Here is a 19,424-nt window from a genome sequence, read left to right on the forward strand (position 1 = left end):
AAGGTTGTTCGGGCCATCTGAGTTTGTAGGAGTGCTGAGGGTGTGTGTCTGTGCTGCTACGTGGGGCCAGCCATATACGTAAGCGTGTGCATGCACCTTCTGGTAACACCCATTCAGGTTTGCTCCTGGCTGGACCGGTGTGCTTGGAGATGCAGCAAACCTGCCTCTCTTGGGCTGCTGGATCCAGCATCCCCTGATAGGGAACAGCCAAAGATCATGTCTTTGCTGATGAGGCAGTTGCAGCAGTCTGGCAGAGGCACACAAGGGAAGGTTGAAGCATTACCACTAGTAGTACCCAGTAGTGGCAATACTGAAGGATTACCCACCACATGACAGCTTGAGGGTACCATGTTGGCCCCCCTCAGTTCTGCGGAGCCTTCGTCACTGGTACAGCTTCGAGCCTTCACAGGCAAGCTAGACGTGCCCTGAATTTTTCATATGGGGGTGACAGGAGAAGTAGAAGAACCCCTTGCCTAAGGCATGTTCCCTCTGGGAGGACCCAGTTGAGCTCTGCTGTCTGTGCACTATTCCCTATTTGCCTCTGCAGGTAGTGAGGAAAGCAGGATACTAAAGCCACATTGTCACAGCAGGAAAGGGCTGGCGTGCTGCTGGCCTGCTGATACACAGCGGGGTGGTAAGCTTTGATGCTAAAGGAAATCCTGTCTTTGAAAATAAGCCTGTCATTTTCTGTGTCATGGTCTGGCCCCCAGGATGCTGAGCCCACAGCGTCCAGACATGTGGGAAGCATGTGGGTTCCCAGGACAGCAGCCAGGCCAGTGCTCTGAGCAGTGTCCTATTGCTCCTGCTCTCCCTGCTGCGTATCAGGGTCCGCCTTGCTGCCCTAGCTTCCCGCCAACAAAATATAGCTGATGAGAGAGCTGTGGAGACACGACCCCACAGTAAAGGGGGCCAGGGGGCTGGGTGGAAGCATGACATTGCTGTGAAGTGGGAAACCCCCAGCTCGAGGTGCCCTATTTCTGCGGTTGGCAGTGTTTCTCCATGCTGCTTGTCTTTCTGTGCACCGCTGTATCTTTTCGCTGTGCCTACAACAATGCAGAGGTGAGGTAAGGGCATGAATTTACTCACCCTGGACTTCTGTTGTGGATTTACTATGTAGATTTATACTGCTGGAGTATCTGTTCAGGTGTGTTTTTTCCCCATATTATCCACTCGGTTTACATGACAGGACAGAGGGCCTGAATGCTGCTTTATTTATTGTTACTTAGTCTGCAGGAAAATAACATCTCTCCCACAGCCCTAATGTCACCTAAGGATTCCAGTTTCTCCAGGAGTACCATGTTGAATGTACTCCTGCATGAGAATTTATGCAGTCTCCTCCCTTATGCCTAACAGAGGTCACTGCAATATAGTATTTTAAATCTCTGATTAAGCTCCTTAATCATTCTGCTTCCCCTTTAGATTAGGAGTTGACAGCACTACTACAGCAGAGCATTCAAAAGAGTAACGTAATTTCCATCTTGGTCTCTGTCATCCAATTCGCTTATCTGTGCCAGAACATCTTCCCCCTTGCACAGCCACCAAAAGAACCCTGCTTGGCGCTGCTGACTCTCCTGGACCTAAGAAGTGGACATGAGCTGCAATCCATGGCAGAGCTTCTGGCTGGAGTTAGCTGAAAGGACAAGATTTCCAGTCCACTGAATTCAGAAGCAGAGCTTTAACTGTGCGTAGTTAGATGCCTATCTAGCAGACTTTGCCTCTTTAGTGACCTGGGGATGGTTTTACCTGCTGCAGATCTGAAGAGAGGGACTGAATAGAGGGAAGACTGTGCCCCCTCCGGGTGTCTGTTACCATAGCCCTGGATGGTATGACTGCTGTGAACACTGACTGGACACTCATGTTGCTGTGCAGCTGCCCCAGACACACCATGTACAATGTCTGGATTTACGTGTGCACCATTTGAGTAGATACACTGGCTAGAAACTTGCAGAATCCCTACGTAATAGCCATTGTCATCTTCCATGATCTTCACACCAGAGGGTGCAGATTCAGACCGGAAAACAAATGCAATAAAGAAGAAAGCTACTCAATATTGACTGGCCCAAAAGAAAACAGCTTGCACAACGACATGGCAGACCAAGCCTCAGAGGCAATGCTGCCAGTGCCATCCCGCCTGGGAGGGTCTGCCAGAGGCTGGCTTAGATACCTGTGTCTTCCCATGTGCCTGAGCAGTATTGCCTGCAGAAGATACATGCTGCAGTTTAACACTGGTGGGTAGCTAAGAACCACACAGCCACTCTCTCACTGCCCCTTCTCAGAAGAACAGGGGGAGAAAATACGATATAAAAAAAAGGTGGGTTGAGATAAGGAGGGGGAGATTACTCACTCATTACTGTCACGTGCAGAACAGACTCAGCTTGGGGAAGACTCATTTAATTTATTGCCAATTACTAACAGACTAGAGCAGTGAGAACTAAAAGCAACCTAAACCCACCTTCCTATCACCCACTCTCTTTTATCTCCTCCGCACAAGCAGTGCAGAGGAATGGGGAATGGAGGTTGTGGTCAGCCCGGAACATTTTGTCACTCTCTCACCCAACACTACAGAGGACAGGCAGGTTCTTTAGGGATCTTTGGCAGAATGAGGGCTGGCCACAGGTTTGTGGTTATAATTATAAAAAAAAAAAAAAAAAAAGAGAGAGAGTAACAATCAGCATATTTTATTATCTACAATTTCCAGCACCTAGCATGGCTTACAGCTGCACAGAGTTTCTAGAACTACAGTAGAATCACTAGTTACACAAGCTTTTCTGTCACCCGGACCCCTGCAGATTGGGTCAAATTCTTATCGAGCAGTGCAAGATACAACCATAACCTAGACTCAGGCTTTATGTAAAAGACCAGCAGTCACCCAGTCACTGCTCGGAGGAGGAAGACGACAGCGGAGGTGCCCCTGTTCACCAGGGGAGCACAGGTTTTGGCGTCCAGCAGCAGCTCCAGTCTAAGTCCCCCTTAGGGCTGGTAGCTGCCTGCTTCTACAGACAGCGCTCCCAGAGCTGTTACGCTTCCCTGTCCCAGGACCCATGCTGACCCATGCTACTAAGTTGTACATCTACACATTCCTTGAAGACCTCCAGGGCTGGTGACTCAGCTGCTTCCCTGGGCAGCCTGTTCCAATGCCGCATAATCCTTTCACTGAAGAAATTCCTAGTACCCAACCTAGACCTTCCCTGGTGCAACTTGAGGCCATTTCCCCTCGTCTTTTCACTTGGTGCTTGGGAGAAGAGCTCGATCCCCACCTCGCCATAGCCTCCTTTAAGGTAACTGTAAAGTACACTAAGGTGTCCCCTCTGCATCCCCCTTCTCCAAGCTAAACAATGTCAGCTCCCTCAGCCACTCCTCATAAGGCTTGTTTTCTAGAATATTATGGATATTTGACTTACTCTTTGTCATGCTAACCATACTGCTAGGGGTCAGGAGCAGGGAGCACCAGCCACATACCTCTTCATGGTCACTCTCTGCCCATGCACCACGTGGGGTCCCTCCCACGGGATGCCATCCTTCCCGAATTGATCCTACGTGGGCTTCCCAGAGGCAGCAGCTCTTCAAGAACTTCTCCAGTATGGGTCTGTACCATGGGGTCCATCCCTCAGGAGCAAAATGCTCCAACATAGGTCTCCCGTGGGCAGCAACTACCCCCAGATCCCCTGCTCCTGCGTGGTTTCCTCTCCATGGGCTGCAGGCCAATCTCTGCAGGGTGTCTGGAGCACCTCCTTCCTTCCTTCCACACTGACCTTGCTGGCCGCAGGGTTTTTTTTCTCTCTGAGTTTCTCAGTCCTCTCTCCCAGCTGCTACAACGCACCATTTTTTTAACCTTTCTTAAACACCTCCCAGAGGCAACCAGCGTCACTCACTGGCTTGGCTCTGGCCAGCGGCGGGTCTGTTTTGGAGCCAGCTGGAGCTGGCTCTGATCTGACATGGGGCAGCTGCTGAGCTCTGCTCATCCATGCCAACCCTGCAGCCTCTCCCAATACCAAAACCTTGCCATGTAAGCCCATTGTATATGCATCAGTCCCAGACTCAAAACATACGTGGAGAGGTGTCATGGCCATAAACCAAGCCTGAGAAGTGGGGAGGCATCAGTGGAGTGGATGGGAACCGTCCCTTCACCTTGAAATAGCAGTGACATTCGTTTTTCAGGCTGGCTTACTGAAACCCAGAAAATGTATCTTTGTACAGTCTGACTTACTGTGTGGAGTCCGTAGAGAGAGATTACAGAACTGAAATTTATTGGCCAGATGAAGACAGACATATTATTTTTGCTTGCACAAAGGTAAACACTGCCATTAGTGTATGTATCATTATTGATTCTTTTGATGGGGCGAAAGGGTCAACATAGTAGGTAGCACCAAGGCTCCAGCATTATCTACTTTGCCTCCCCCTTGTGCTTCTGCAGGTCTTCCCCTGGGTCTCTAAAACCTCTTTGGTATGCATCAGTGATAAACATCCTGCTCTGGCTCCAGCAGTGAAGGTTTCTGGTACTTCTCTGTATCTTATTAGTAGGTGCTCAAGGGGCTAGAGAAAGCTAATGTTGCCTTGCCTACAGGGAAGGTGTGCTGTCCTTTCAGGTGGCTGATGAGCCCTCTCCAGGATGTTGGAGCAGCCCCGGAGAAACACTCCAGAACAGCATGTGGAGGGCCACTTCACAAAGCATCTTCATTAAGGAGGATCAAGATGTCTTGTCAAGTCCATTTTCCCCCACAGAAGTGCTTGAGATCTCAAATGGGCAGTCAGGACAGATTTAATTTCTGTTTAATTTCAGATTTAATTTCTGTTTCTTGCCTGCCCTCTGCACTTCTGTGTCTTACCCCAGCACCAGTGCTTGGACTTCATGAAAGGGCTCCAAGAAGTGCAAGCTGTCACCAGTGTCTCCTAGGTCAGGTCCATGGGTGGCCCTGCCTGGCCAATCCCTCTTCTCCTCATTCCCACCCAGTACTCTGCCCTGCCATTTTCACCTGGAGTCTTTGTCCCTCGGCCTGCGGAGCTTGTTTGCACCTATATCCCGCAGTCTTCCAGACAGCTTCCCCACAGCTCTAGAAATGGCAAGAAGAGAGAACCCAAGCTGCTCACTCATGCAGAAAAAAAGCCATTTGAATCACTGGTACGAGGGAATATTGCCTTATTTATTGTGCAGTTTTTAAAAATCCAAAGCAAGACCAGGAGGACCAGCAGTCTCGAAATGCAGGATGAGACTCCTTGCCTTTCAAGCAAAATGGGCCAAAGACGTACCTATCTCTTTCTTCTAGCAGAAACCAGAGAAACTCACTGTTCAGAAAGAAACCTGGAGTAAATCAACAAGATTTCCTGGAAGCCAGCAAAGGGATGCTCACTTACCTCAGCTGCAGAGCTGGACAGATCTGTTATACTTTCTTTTAGGGCCTTGCCGTAAAACTCTTGGGAGGACAGCCTTTCAACTTTGGTAATGAGAAAGGGCTGCCCATTCCTTTGGACCAGGGATTGCAAGTGAGCGTCCTGCACACTGGGAAAAGTCCCAGTCTGGAGTAGGGTGGTTTGGGAAGGCTCCTCCTTGGCTATCCTTTACCAAAGTCAGGGTTCCTGTGGTAGCACAGAAGGAGAAAAAACCTTCCCGAGACAGTACAGATGCAATTAGCCCCATAAATCATTGGCACAAAGAAGCAGCTGCCCTGTAATTGGCTTTGCCTTAGGTCATAGGCAGCTTAGCTCGGAGAAATCTGTTTTTGTGAATTATCTGCCTGCTTCTGTGCATGTCCGGATCCCAAGTAGCAAAGGCAGAGTGGAGCAGGCTGTGGAGCCCAGACATCTTGCGGGGCTCCATCTGTGATGGTGTTCCTGGAATCTGCGGACCGCTTCCGAAAGCGTTGCTGGCCGCTTGCCCAAAGGCAGGAAATGCAGGGTTTGGCTAGCTCAAGCCTGTGCAGTTCAGATGGGAGTTCAAGAGCGAGTGAGGACTGAGGGCTGTGCGCACAGCTCTCTGGCTTAGCCTGGCTCTCAGGCCTGCACCCTGAGGAGAACACGTTTTGGGTCAGACGCTCGCAGGCACCCGCTGTCCCGGCTGAAACGCGCTCGGAGCTCAGCCTCCTGCGAGCTCTAGCGCCCAGGGGTGGGCCCGGTGCTTGGCACGGGGCCACACCACAGCCGCGGCCCAGGACGGCCGGCCCCGTTTCTTTGGGCCCGTTAAATACCGCGGGCCGCCCGCCGCCTCCCTGCACCTGCCTGGCCCCGAGGGTCTCTCCTTTACAGCAGAGCGTCCGTGACGGGGCGCTGCGCCGGGCGGCAGCTCCCGAGCGCTGGGCGGAGCGTGGCGGAGACGCCGGCTACGAGCGGAGGCAGCCCCGCACCGCACGGCAGCGGCGGTACCGGAGACCAGCGCCGGGCTCAGGGAAGCCGGCGGGGGGAGGGGGGGGGCTCCGCGCCGGCACGGGCCCCGCCGCCCCCTCAGGGCCGCACGGCAGCCGCGCCCCGCCCGCCAGGAGCCCTCCCGCGCCGGGGGGGGGGGGGGGGGGGGGGGGGAGGTGATGACGTCGCCGCCCGACCGAGGGCGGTGCCTTCGCCGCCCGCCGCGCGCATGCTCGGGGCCCGCCCCGCCGCCGCGTGTCCCTGCTCGGCAGCCGTAGCGGCGCGGGGCCGGCGGCATGTTCCGCATCGAGGGGCTGGGGCCGAAGATGGACCCCGAGGAGCTGCGGCGGAAGATGCGCCGCGACGTCCTCGCCTCCGTCCGCAACTTCCTCATCTACGTGGCGCTGCTGCGCATCAGTGAGTGCGCGGCGGCCGGGCCGGGCCGGGCGCGTCCGGCGGCCTTGCTGCCCGCAGGCTGCGCGCTGCGGCGGGCGGGCAGGGCCGCTGCCAGCTCCTAGGAGGCGGAGGCGCGGGGTCGTGGCGCTGCTGCGCGGCGCGGGCAGCGACCGGTGCGCGGCGACGGGACGCGGCCCGCTGGGCCGGCAGAAGGTCACGTCGGGATGCGCCCCCCGCCGGGGGCGGGCACGACGGGCGCGGGGCCCCGAGCTGCAGCGCTCGCGGCGTGCCCGAGCCCCTTTACACCTCGCTGCTTCGCCCCGCCGAAGCAGCGGCGTCAGGTCGGGAGGAGGGAGCTGGGTGGCGGTAACGCAGCCCGTCTGAACATCTCACACGTGCTGCGGCTTCAGTGCAGACTCATTGATGCTCTTCTGTTTTCTCTTTTCAGCTCCTTTCATCCTGAAGAAGCTGGACAGTATATGAACGCTTATGAGTTGCAAAGAAGACGCAGCTTCTGAGAACATTAAACGGACTGTAGCTGCTTTCCCATTTTTGTTAATTAAACTTTGTGTCAGAGACAGGCATCCGATACTAAATGGTTTTAAAAGTTGACATTTAAGCATATCTGACCTGAGAATGATAGCTTGGTTGGGAGTGTGGGGAAGATGTCTGTTTTTCCTGCAGCTGACTTCTGGTTGCAGAATACTCTGTACTACAGAAAGCAGTATGTTATGATGGAATACTTCCGGTACTGTTTAAAAACAAACAAACAAACAAAAAACTCCATCTTCTTTTTGTATAAAGTGCTAGCATGTTGCTTTGTTATGCATCTGCATTTAAATTGCCACATGGCTATCAATATTACTGAACCTGTCTGTATGAGAAATTAGGTTGTTAATGAATCCACTTCAGAAGATTGATTTAAAATAAATAGAAGAGCAGTCCTATCAATTAACGAACTCTGGTATTGACTTATTTTTAAAATCTCCCAGTGGGAGCAAAGTGACTCCCATAGTAAGCAAAAAGAAGGATTGATACCACCTGATCAAACTGAACAGGTACAGGTCCAGGGGGTCTGATGATGTGCATCCCAAGGTCCTGAGAGAACTGGCTGATGCAGATGCCAAGCCTCTCTCCATCCTATTTGAAAAGTCCAGCTAGCTGACCGAAGGAAGCCTGTCTGGATTTCACTAAAGCATTCGATACTGTCTCTCACAGTATCCGTCTGGACAAAATGACCAGAATACAGTTAGATAAAAGCACAGTAAGATGGGTGAACAATTGGCTGACAGGTGGGGCCCAGAGGGCTCTTGTAAATGGGGTTACATCAGGCTGGTGATCTGTCACTAGTGGGGTTCCCCAGGGCTCCATTTTAGGATCAGTCCTCTTCAGTGTTTTTGTAAACGATTTGGATGAAGGACTTGAAGGATTTTTGAGCAAGTTCACAAATGATTCCAAATTGGATGGAGTTGTTGACTCTGTCAAAGGTGGTGAGGCCTTGGAGAGAGATCTGGACAAATCAGAGAGCTGGGCGATCCCTAGTAATATGAAGTTTAACAAGAGCAAGTGCCGGATTCTGCACCTGGGAAGGGGTAACCCTGGCTATACATACAGAGTGGGGGACGAGAGGCTGGAGAGCAGCCCCACAGAGAGGGATCTGGGGCTTTTGGTCGACAGCAAGCTGAACATGAGCCAGCGGCGTGCCTTGGCGGCCAGGAGGGCCAACCGTATCCTGGGGTGCATCAAGCACGGCACTGCTAGCCGGCCAAGGGAGGGGATTTTCCTGCTCTGCTCTGAGCTGGTGCAGCCTCACTTCAAGTACTATATGCAGTTCTGGGCACCAGAGTATAAGGAAGAAATACATAAAACTGTTAGAGAGTGTCCAAAAGAGAGCAATAAAGATGGAGAAGGGTCTATAGGGGAAGACATAAGGAGCAGATAAGTCACTTGGATTGTTAAGCCTAGAGGAGACGGTGGGAGACCTCGTTGTGGTCTGCAAGTTTCTCGCAAGGGGAGTGGAGAGGCGGGCACTGATCTCTGCTCTGGTGACCAGCGACGGGACCTGAGGGAATGTCAATGTTCTTCACCGAGAGGGTGGTCACACACTGGAACAGGCTCCCCAGGGAAGTGGTCACAGCACAAACCCTGCCAGAATTCAAGAAGCACTTGGACAATGCTCTCAGGTGCCTGATCTGATCTTCTATTATTATTATTTCACTATTTTATTATTATTTTGAGTGGTTCTTTGGGGATCCAGGAGTTGGACTCGATGATCCTTGTGGGTCCCTTCCAACTCAAATATTCTAAGCTTCTATGAAGTCTGTTGGGCCTGATGACATGCTCCCAAGGGTCCTGAGGGAACTGGCTGATGTAGTTGCCAAGCCTCTCTCCATCCTACCTGAAAAGTCTGGGCAGTCAGGTGAAGTGACAGGAAAAAGGGAAACATCACTCCCATTTTTAAAAAGGGTAGAAAAGAGGACCCTTTTCTTAAACTAAGAGAGCGGAGACTTAGATTAGGGGTTAGGAGGAAATTCATCACTGTAAGGGTGGTGAGGCACTGGAACTGGTTGCCCAGAGAAGGAAGCTGTGGATGCCCCATCCCTGGAGGTGTTCACAACCAGGTTGGATGAGGCTCTGGGCAGCCCGATCTAGTGGGTGGCATCCCTGCCTATGGCAGGGGGATTTGATCTGGATAGTGGTTATAGTCCCTTTCAACCCAAGCCGTTCTATGGTATGATTCTACGATATAATATGTTTTCATTTCCTGGGAATCTTTGCCACATTCTGTCTCACTGCTGTTTGGTATTTTCTGCACCAAAAGGGAAGGCTCTGAGGGGCACCCAGTAACAACCTTCCAGTACCTACCGGTACTTCTTTTCTAGAAGATGGAGTCAGGCTACTCACAGTGGTGCATGGCAGGAGGATGAGAGACAACAGTCATAAGTGGAAATGACAGATATAAGAACTTCTTCCACAGAAGGACAGTCAAGCAGTGGAAGAGGTTGCCCAGAAAGGCCGTGTAGTCCCTAACCTTGAAGGCTTTCAGGACCAGGCTGGATAAAACCCTGAATTATCTGGTCTGGCTTTCAGCTGACCCCAAGTTAAGTGTGAGGTTGGACTAGAGACTTCTAGAGATTTCCTCCAGCCTGAGTTATTCCATTCTATGTTAATTAAACAAATTTCTGTCGTTTCTGAGACAGAACTGTTACATGACCAACAAGCTGTGATTTCCTTCCCCTGGTTGTATGGGCAGCTACACACTAAGCGACTGTTAAGGAGAGCAGTATATCACTTCTGTTCCCTGTGGAGCTGATTTTACTAATTTGTTTGATCAAGATGCCTCCCAAATTGACTCTCACGTTTGGAAATGAACATTGATGAGGCAGTGGAAAACAATATTTCCTGGAAATGTGTTCTGGTGGCAGCAGGTACTGTGGTGGTTTTACCTTGCTAGGCAGCTGAACCCCACCACAACCGCCCTCTCACTCCCCCTCTTCAGAAGAGGAGGGGAAGAAAAGGAAAGAAATAACTCATGGGTTGAGATAAGGATAATTTAATTAAATGAAAAAAAAGTATTAAGGGAAAATTATTATTAATTAAACGATTTAACTAAAGGGAAAAGGGGGAAAAAAAAAGAGGAAAGAAATTACTCTCTACTTCCCACCAATGAGCGATGTTTGACTACAGTCCTTGAAGGCATTCTCAACACATGTAGCCATTGTTTGGGAGGACAGACGTTTTCACAACGAGAGCTCACCCCTCCCCTCTTCTTCCTTTTTCTGCCTTTTATTGCTGAGTGTGACATCATATGGCATGGAATATCCCTTTGGTCGGTTCGGGTCAGCTGTCCTGGTGACGTCTCCTCCCCGTCTCCTGCCCACCCCCAGCCTGCTGGCTCTTGGGGGGTAGAGAAAGTCCTGATGCGGTGCCAGCACTGCTCAGCAGTACACACAACACTGGTGTGATACCGATGCTGTTCAAGCTGCAAATGCAGAGCACCGCACCGAAGTTAACTCCATCGCAGCCATACCCAGTACAGGTAAATGAGTTCAGACAGTCAGAATAATGTGACTCTGGGGAAGATTAATTATCGCTGCATATAATGTGGGGAAACAAGCACTCTGCTGGAGAATTCTACAGACAGCACAGCATACAGTAACATCTAGAAGCATGGCAAAGACATTAGAAAAATAATGAGAAAATTATGAAGCATTTAGCACTAAGAATTAGCACAGAGCAGGGTTTACCATGCAGCTTATTTTATGTAAAAGCACTAGACTGGAAAGTGTGTAAAAATACACCTGCAAAACTTCTCTGAAAAATAAGCACTGAAAAATCTTTTTTTTTTTTTTCTGGATCTGTGTTAAATTAAATACAACTTTTTTGTTAACAGATTTGTCATCACACTTGCAAATGCTGACACGGTTGTACTAGTAATTGACATGAATTGCTTGCTGTGGAAACCAGGTGCTGTTTAAATGCAAGAGTAATTAATCATTGTGAAGCTCACATACTAAAATACACAATGGTAATGTACAGTTACCCCCTAATGTGAAACAGATGACTTCATTTTCCAGCAAATTATCTGTACTTGTACCTGTTCTGCATTTAAGACCCATTACTAACTCCTGTATATTTGTTGCACGTGTAAATGTACCACATCAGCAACTCTTTTTTTTTTTTCCAGTCAGTTAAGTACAAATAAATAAATAAAATAAATAAAAAAAAAAAAAATACCCAGTGTCATACAAATTAGTATCTTGGAAGTACCTCTTTATTCAGCCAGCAACTACGTTCCCTCTTGTTCCGCCCCTGCAGAGCCATCATGTTCAGCTGCGTGGCCAATCCCATGGCTTAATCCTTCTAGCATCACTACACAGAACCCAATTCCGTCACCGTAACCGACATTTTCTGCTCCTAGATTCCTGCTTGGTGCGCGGGTATGCCTCTCTGCTCAGGCAGCTTGTGCTATCTGTCCTTCTGGCTCACCTGCAAATCCACCCAGTGGTCATTTCATATATAGCTTCAGAGGGCTGACAGGAATGAGTATTTGCATGAGACGTGAGCCCCTGTGAAATGCCTACAACATCTGATGATTGCCCATGGTAAACCAAGTAGAAGGTGTTTGTTCCACAACGCCTATGCTCTTGCTGTCTTAGAATGGCTGGCATGTAAAACAAAGCTGGAAAACACCCTTGTGAGAAGTCTCACACATGTACAACAGCCTTTACCAAATCTGTAACCATGGAGAAATACCTTCTCTTTGACCTCAGAGCCCTATCATATAGTCCTGTCACCATTCCTGTCTTTTACTAACCAAACCCTGCCTCAGGCCTCTCAACCACGGCCAGAGTGGTGTCCGAGTACATAGTCCAATAGTAACGTCCATGGCTTGCTCTACTTTTTCTTTGCGGATGGTATGCCAAGATTAACCTGTCTAAGCTTTAGCTCTATGCGGTTATGTACTGTAACAGCTGTTTTAACAACAGGTTTGGTGTGCTGTGGTATATGTAGTGACTAATGGATTAAACAGACTAACAGATAAACCAAGTAGTTATTTTCTTAGTTATTTTTTCTTTGACTTGCATAATAAGTAGTGTGAAGTAAAAGAAGCATGGGGGGTGGGGAGGGTAGGGGTGGAGGTGGGGTTGAAAAGACAGGCCTTCATCCTCTGTTCAAAGCAACATAAGGGTTCATTGCTGAAAGTAGTTAGGGTTACCCATAGAATTACCCATATTGCTGCTGATCGTATGTACATTGACATTGTGTTGCTCTTGCTGTTTTGGGTAGGCTGTCATCATGACAAGGAAAGAGTGTAGGTATATAGTGCCAAGCACTCGCCTGTGGCTGTAATTTATACATGCAGGTATTTAAACATATGGTCTCTGGTTAATCAATCCGCCTTTGCCAAATGAATTGCCTGGACTGGTTTTCTTCCCTCTCCCTCTCCCACTTTTTTGTTGACTGGTGTTTTGGTAGGCGACCCTGTAATGTGGATACAGCACACAGGTAACCGTGGCAGCTCTTCACCTGTGTGCCCACGGCTTTCTGGCATTTCCTCAGAACTGAAGCATCTTATAGGCCATGCAAGCAACCAGAGACTTAATCAGATAGCTGTCAGTACTGTGGGACAAAAGTAGGCCAGAGGTGCAAATCTACAGAGTGAAAAATTGATTTCAGGAGTTTTCAGTTTCAGGAGTCAGTAAAGTATTCTCAGTTTACTGGAATAGACTCACATGGTCCATTTGTAGCAGACAAGCAGTCATGAAGGACTTCTGTTTTTCTTGCTTCATTGTATCACATCTACCTCTCTGAGTATTTATCAGCATCAGCTTCTTTGTTTCTGGACCACTTCTGGAGGTGCCAAGGTGTGACAACTGGTGGCCTTTTCCTCAGAAGCATCAAAAAATATGTCAGAGAAAACGTTATTTGAAACGATGGAAACAGTCCTTGCTTCTATTGCTATTTCCTTCCTACATATTTGCTATGTATTGTCAGTATTGATAAGTATTTTTGGCTACATATTTTCAGTATTAATCACATATTTTCAAAATAAGAAAACGTAATGTATTGAAGTGACATTAAACCTGTAACGAGAGTATTAATGCGACACTTTCTAACTACTATGAAGAAAGAAGCAAAGGTGGCCACTGATCAGTTTGTAGCTTGTGCCCTTGTTGCATGAGCACATTCCTCCTTCCTAGAACAGGGGAGAGGACACATTTCAGAGGGACATGATTGTCCTGCTCTACTCTGTGCCTGTGTGGCCTCACCTCGAGTACTGCGTGCAGTTTTGGGTGCCACAACACGAGAAGGACAAAACTAATAAAGAGTGTTCAAAAGAGCGCTGCAAAGATGGTGAAGGGTCTGGAGGGCAAGAAATATGAGAAATGACTGAGGTCCCTTGTTCTGTTCGGCTCAGAGAAGAGGAGGCTGACAGGAGGCCTCATGGAGACCTGCAGCTTCCTCGTGAGGGGGAGCGGAGGGGCAGGCGCTGAGCCTGAGCTCTCTGGGGACAGCGACAGGACCCAAGGCACGGAGCTGCAACAGGGGAGGGTCAGGCCAGGTGTAAGGGAAAGGTTCTTCACCGAGAGAGTCGTCAGACACCGGAACCTGGCCCCCAGTGCAGAGGTCAAGGCATCTAGCCTGGAATGTGTCCAAAGAAGTCTTTACGAGAAAACCGAGTCTAAAATCCACGTCCCTACACCCCCAAATATCAAAGGTACAGATTTCTACTATAACGCAGTGCATTTTCAGAACAGCTTTCAAGTGACACATTGCTCTCCCTTTCTTTTCTTTCCCACAGCCTGGTTTCCTAGTTTCAGATTTTTCTTTACATGCAACAGACCATTCACCATAGTGCAATTTGCTGGTCCAGTGTAACCTATGCTTTCTCACTGAGATGCATTACAGAAGGAACCACTATTGTGCTACAAATTCGGAAAGTGGCAGAACTTTCACAGAAGGGTTTCTAAGGCTCTTAAGTAAAATACTATCACTCTGTTGCTATTATTACTGTGTTTAGGGTATGATTTGCATAACTGGCCTTTATGAAGGGTATCATCCAGAAATGTTTGGTGCCAGTACAGCTGCTTGTATCCTTGTTAGGATGGGGAAAGGTGGTATAAAGAAATAGCCTTGTCTGTTGCTCTAGAGAGGAAAAATTAAATGCACATAGCACACATACGAGCACATCCTTCCCTGCAACTGGCTTTTTTTCCCATCTACAAATTCTGATCTGTTTATAAAAGCTAACTGGCTCCTGGGAATGGTGTGCACTGCTTTTGCCAGCACTATTTGCTAGGCTAGGTTGTCCCATGCCAAAAGGAATTCCTCCTTCTTGCTTTTGTTCTCCTTTAGCACTGTGATACTTCCATCTGTATGTGCTTGTCCAGCCATGTCAGTAGTTTGACACTGGTAGACCCCATCATCTTCTTTCCTTAGTGAATAAATCTGGCAAAACCAGCACAGAAAATATTTTATTATTAACATGCACATACATGTTGGAGAGCACTTTGGAACCGCTCACACAACTAAGAGCATTTGAGGTTTTCTATACTACCATTTATTCAAAATAGGCACAAAATTCTGCTCCTCTATCCAGTCATCAGTGCAATCTGCTCACTGTGAAACGTCTGTCTGGAAGGTCCTTGGTCCTTCATTTACTGCATTTACTTAAACTCAGTTACTTTTCATTACCAACAGAGCCCCCGGCTGATGCCTATCCAAACCTGTCTTTGTGTAGTTGTTCTGATGACTATTCCAAAACCCACTCCGTATGTCCATGTTGGGAAGGTCCTCCCTAGACTTGCACGGCCATGTTTACTCTGTCTTCAGGCTCCTTCTCAGTTTCACTGCTGTGGATAACTCTTGAGACCTGTACATATTTAAAGGTGTTGGAAGATATTAGAGGAAATTTCTAAATCTGTGAGAAGCATTTATTCATGATGAAATAATTCTCTCTTTGTCCGTGCTGTGACTGACATGCTTGGACCAGCAGGCGGAGGAGCTGCAACTAGTGCTGAGAGTAGGAAGAAGTGGAAGTAGGAAGAAGTAGGAAGGAAGTAGGAAGAGAGGGTTCTTCACAGAGAGGGTGGTTGCACACTGGAACAGGCTCCCCAGGGAAGTGGTCACTGCACCGAGCCTGTCTGAATTTAAGAAGAGATTGGACTGTGCGCTTAGTCACGTGGTCTGAACTTTTGGGTAGACCTGTGCGGTATCAAGAGTTGGACTTGATGATCCTTAAGGGTCCCTTCCAACTCAGGATATTCTATGATTCTATGATTCTAAGTGGGGTGATGCTCACTGGGCATGTATTTTCTGCAGCTCCAGAGAAATGCACTGGTAAAATAAACCTCTTTTTGTATGCAGCCAGCCAGTGCCAAGGCTCTCTGATTCTCCTCTTCCTCATTGCCTCATAGCATCAAGTAGGCTCTGTTTTACTAGATTTATGGGTACATGTCTGCTTCACATACATCACAATATTAACTATGATATTAAGGCCCTATCTAGTTCACAGTACTTCATAAGGCACTCTGTCGTTGTCCATTGTCTTTAACTAATGTGAGAAAAATGCTGGCATTCATGAGACCCTTCAGAGAGATGAGGACAAGAACCACCCCCAACAGATGGCAGATGGGTACTCCAAACTTAGGAAGTGTTGGAAGAAACTGTCCCTACATTGCTCTCAGCAAGTAAACAGTGAACTAAGTTACCTGAAATGCAGTATGGCAACAGAGAACCTAAGTGTGGGAATGCAGAGCCATGTCTGCTTTCAAATGCTTAAAGTGGTCTTCCAGTACAAGTTCCTACTCACACCTTTCTCCAAGTGATGCCAAGAGTGGGCACTTTATTCAGTTCATGGGATAGATATGCCCAGGCCCCTATGACATTGTGAATTTTCTTTGTTAACACAATGAGCACAGGAGCTGGAAGAAACTAAACACTTCCCTAGAGGTGATGTGGCTACCCGGCATGGCTAGCATTCCCCCTGTGTTATGCCAGATGCACCAGGCAAGCTGTCTTTGTGCAGGTAGGCAGGGTGTGAAATCATTTACTGGCAGAAATAGCTTGGGCTTTCAACTCAGCTGCCAGAGAAGCTCACGTTCTTGTGAACCAGAACTAGGTGCTTTGCAATTTCTGATGTTTAAACATGCAAAGAGACTATCAAAATTAATACAGATTTAATCATAGAATCATAGAATATCCCGAGTTGGAAGGGACCCATAAGGTTCATCAAGTCCAACTCCTGGCACCACACAGGTCTACCCCAAAATTCAGACCACGTGACTAAGTGCGTAGTCCCATCGCTTCTTAAATTCAGACAGGCTTGGTGCAGTGACTGCTTCCCTGGGGAGCTTGTTCCAGTGTGCGACCAACCTCTCAGTGAAGAACCTCTTCCTGATGTCCAGCCTAAACTTCCCCTGCCTCAGCTTGACACCATTCCCGTGGGTCCCGTCACTGATGATTACGGAGAATAGCTCAGCGCCTGCCCCTCCACTCCCCCTCGCGAGGAGGTTGTAGACTGTGGTGAGGTACCCCCTCAGCCTCCTCTTTTCCAGGCTGAACAGGCCCAGTGACCTCAGCCGCTCCTCATATGTCTTCCCCTCTAGGCCCTTCACCATCTTTGTCGCCCTCCTCTGGACACTCTCCAATAGTTTCACGTCCTTTTTGTACTGTGGTGCCCAGAGCTGCACACAGTACTCGAGGTGAGGCCGCACCAGCACAGAGTAGAGCAGGACAATCCCTTCCCTCGACCGACTAGCGATGCCGTGCTTGATGCACCCCAGGATACGGTTGGCCCTCCTGGCCGCCAGGGCACACTGCTGGCTCATATTCAACTTGCTGTCAACCACAACCCCCAGATCCCTCTCTGCGGGGCTGTTCTCCAGTGTCTTGTTGCCCAGTCTGTACGTATAGCCAGGGTTGCCCCGTCCCAGGTGCAGGACCCGGCACTTGCTTTTGTTAAACTTCATGTGGTTGGTGATCGCCCAGCTCTCCAGTCTGTCCAGATCTCTCTGCAAGGCCTTTCCACCCTCAGCTGAGGCTACAACTCCTCCAAGTTTGGTGTCATCGGCAAATTTGCTCAAAACACCTTATAGTCCTACATCCAAATCATTTGTAAAAACATTGAAGAGGACTGGCCCTAAAATGAAGCCTTGAGGGACCCCACTAGTGACCATCCGCCAGCCTCGTGTGGCCCCATTTACCACAACCCTTTGAGCCCTGCCCATCAGCCAATTGTTCACCCATTGCATCATGTTTTTGTTTAGCTGTATGCTGGACGTTTTGTCTAGTAGGATCCTATGGGAAACCTTGTCAAAAGCTTTGCTGAAGTCCAAAACGATCACATCAGCTGGTTTCCCTTGATCGACTAGATGGGTGATCTTATCATAAAAGGAAATCAATTTTGTTAGGCAGGACCTACCCCTCGTGAACCCATGCTGGCTGGGACCAATGACTGCATTGTCCCCCAGGTGCGCTTCAATAACTTCAAGGATCATCTTCTCCATAGTTTTACCAGGCACTGACGTGAGACTGACAGGCCTGTAATTGCTAGGGTCTTCTTTCTTACACTTCTTGAAAATTGGCACATTTACCAGCTTCCAGTCTACTGGGACCTCTCCAGATTCCCAAAATCGTTGAAAAATAATTGAGAGAGGTCCCAGCCAGCTCTTTATGCACCCTGGGATGAATCCCATCCGGACCCATGGACTTGTATGGATCCAAGTGGAGTAGCAAATCCCGCACACGTTCAGGGTCGGTTGGGAGTTTGTCATTCCCACTGTCATGGTCCTCCAGCTCAGGGCACCCTGGGTCCCGAAGCCCATCATCAGTGTTGAAGACAGAGGCGAAGAAGGCATTAAATGTCTCTGCTTTGCCTGTGTCACTGTCTGTGAGGAGACCTTCCCCATCAAGTAGCAGACCTATGTTTTCTTTGGTTCTCCTTTTTCTGTTCACATATCTAAAATAACCTTATTTATTGTCTCCCACAGACATGGCCAGCTTCAACTCTAGTTGGGCTTTGGCCACACAAATTTTCTCCCTACGAACATGAACAGCATCCCTGTATTCCTTCCAGGAGAACCAGGAATCAATACCCTAAAAAATAAAAGCCAGGTCCAGCACCAAGGCTTACCACAAGTTAGCTATCACCAAAAGTCAATGGCTCTACATTCCAAAGCACAGAGCTGAAGAAGGTATTCTTCTGAAAAGAAAAAGCTGGAAAAACAAAACCCCATACTGAGTGGTTTTATGTTGAAGCTGAGATAATGTCCAGCCCTCTTCCCTGAAAAACTACTGATGCTGAGACACCTCTGACACATGTGGGTAGCACTGAGCAAGCAGTCTTGTCTTACCGAGTTCCTGGAGGCTGGATGCTCCTTCCATTTAGTCTCTCAGTCTTGTACTCAACTCCTTCAGTGATGACACTGGACTGCATGCTCACCTCAGGCACTCGTTTTATCATCTCATCCTCTTCCACTTCTTCTTCCAAAAGAAGGGTATGTTTCTGCTGCAGCTTTTGAGCTGTCAAAATAATACAGACTCATCTTACACCACAAGGCACTCATTAAAACCCCACAGGGATGAAGCCTCTGGGCAGGAACTTATGCTCATCATCCCTTCAAGTCTGTGCTCTTCACCATTTCCTTTGTTTCTCCTCCACTCCACTGATGTTTCAGATGTAATAAGCTCTACTGCATTCCCTCAGTCCTGCCCTCCCTAGTCAATAAGCCTCCACTCCTAGAGGCTTATTGTAGTTTAACCCAGCAGGCAGCTAAGCACCACACAGCTATTTACTCACTTCCCACACACAGTGGGATGAGAGAGAATACTAGAATATACAAAAACGTGATGCAGAACCACCACTGACTGATGCCCAGACACTCCCTGAGCAGCAGAAACCTCCCCCCCCCCCCATTTTATTGTTCCACATGACTTCATACGGGATATCCCTTTGGTAAGTTTGGGCCAGGTGCCCTGGCTGTGTCCCCTCTCAGCTTCTTGTGCACCTCCATCCTCCTCACTGGCATGGCAGCATGAGAAGCTGAAAAGTCCCTTACTAAGTGTAAGTACTGCTCTATGGCAACTACAGTATTAGTATGTTTAAGCATTATTCTCATCCTAAATCCAAAACACAGCACCGTACCAGCTACTAGGAAGAAAATTAACTCTATCAACTCTATCTCAGC

The 19,424-nt window shown here is 48.7% G+C and overlaps 3 protein-coding genes across 8 annotated transcripts in view; 1 reads left to right on the plus strand and 2 right to left on the minus strand.

The window, feature by feature from the left end:
- Positions 1–6,407, minus strand: part of FRMPD1 (FERM and PDZ domain containing 1) — a 57,483-nt gene extending 51,076 nt beyond the window's left edge. Inside the window, exon 1 of the mRNA XM_080574945.1 lies at positions 5,353–6,407. The gene's annotated coding sequence lies outside the window, so the exon portion shown is untranslated. The remainder of the gene's footprint in view (positions 1–5,352) is intronic.
- Positions 6,408–6,564: 157 nt separating this feature from the next.
- Positions 6,565–7,687, plus strand: TOMM5 (translocase of outer mitochondrial membrane 5). Its single transcript, XM_080575010.1, has 2 exons — positions 6,565–6,753; positions 7,181–7,687. The coding sequence occupies exons 1-2, from the start codon at positions 6,633–6,635 to the stop codon at positions 7,213–7,215; spliced, it is 156 nt and encodes a 51-aa protein (XP_080431136.1). The 5' UTR covers positions 6,565–6,632; the 3' UTR covers positions 7,216–7,687.
- Positions 7,386–19,424, minus strand: part of LOC308186082 (protein scribble homolog) — a 28,928-nt gene continuing 16,889 nt past the window's right edge. For all 6 annotated transcript variants that reach the window (XM_080574995.1, XM_080574997.1, XM_080574999.1 and 3 more), the window contains 2 exons: positions 18,591–18,759; positions 7,386–13,123 (listed from right to left, as the gene is read on the minus strand). In XM_080574995.1, the coding sequence (XP_080431121.1) occupies positions 13,036–13,123; positions 18,591–18,759 (257 nt within the window). In that variant the 3' untranslated portion in view covers positions 7,386–13,035. The remainder of the gene's footprint in view (positions 13,124–18,590; positions 18,760–19,424) is intronic.

Source organism: Anser brachyrhynchus, assembly GCF_964034855.1.
Source record: "Anser brachyrhynchus genome assembly, chromosome: Z".
Classification (NCBI taxonomy): Eukaryota; Metazoa; Chordata; class Aves; order Anseriformes; family Anatidae; genus Anser; species Anser brachyrhynchus.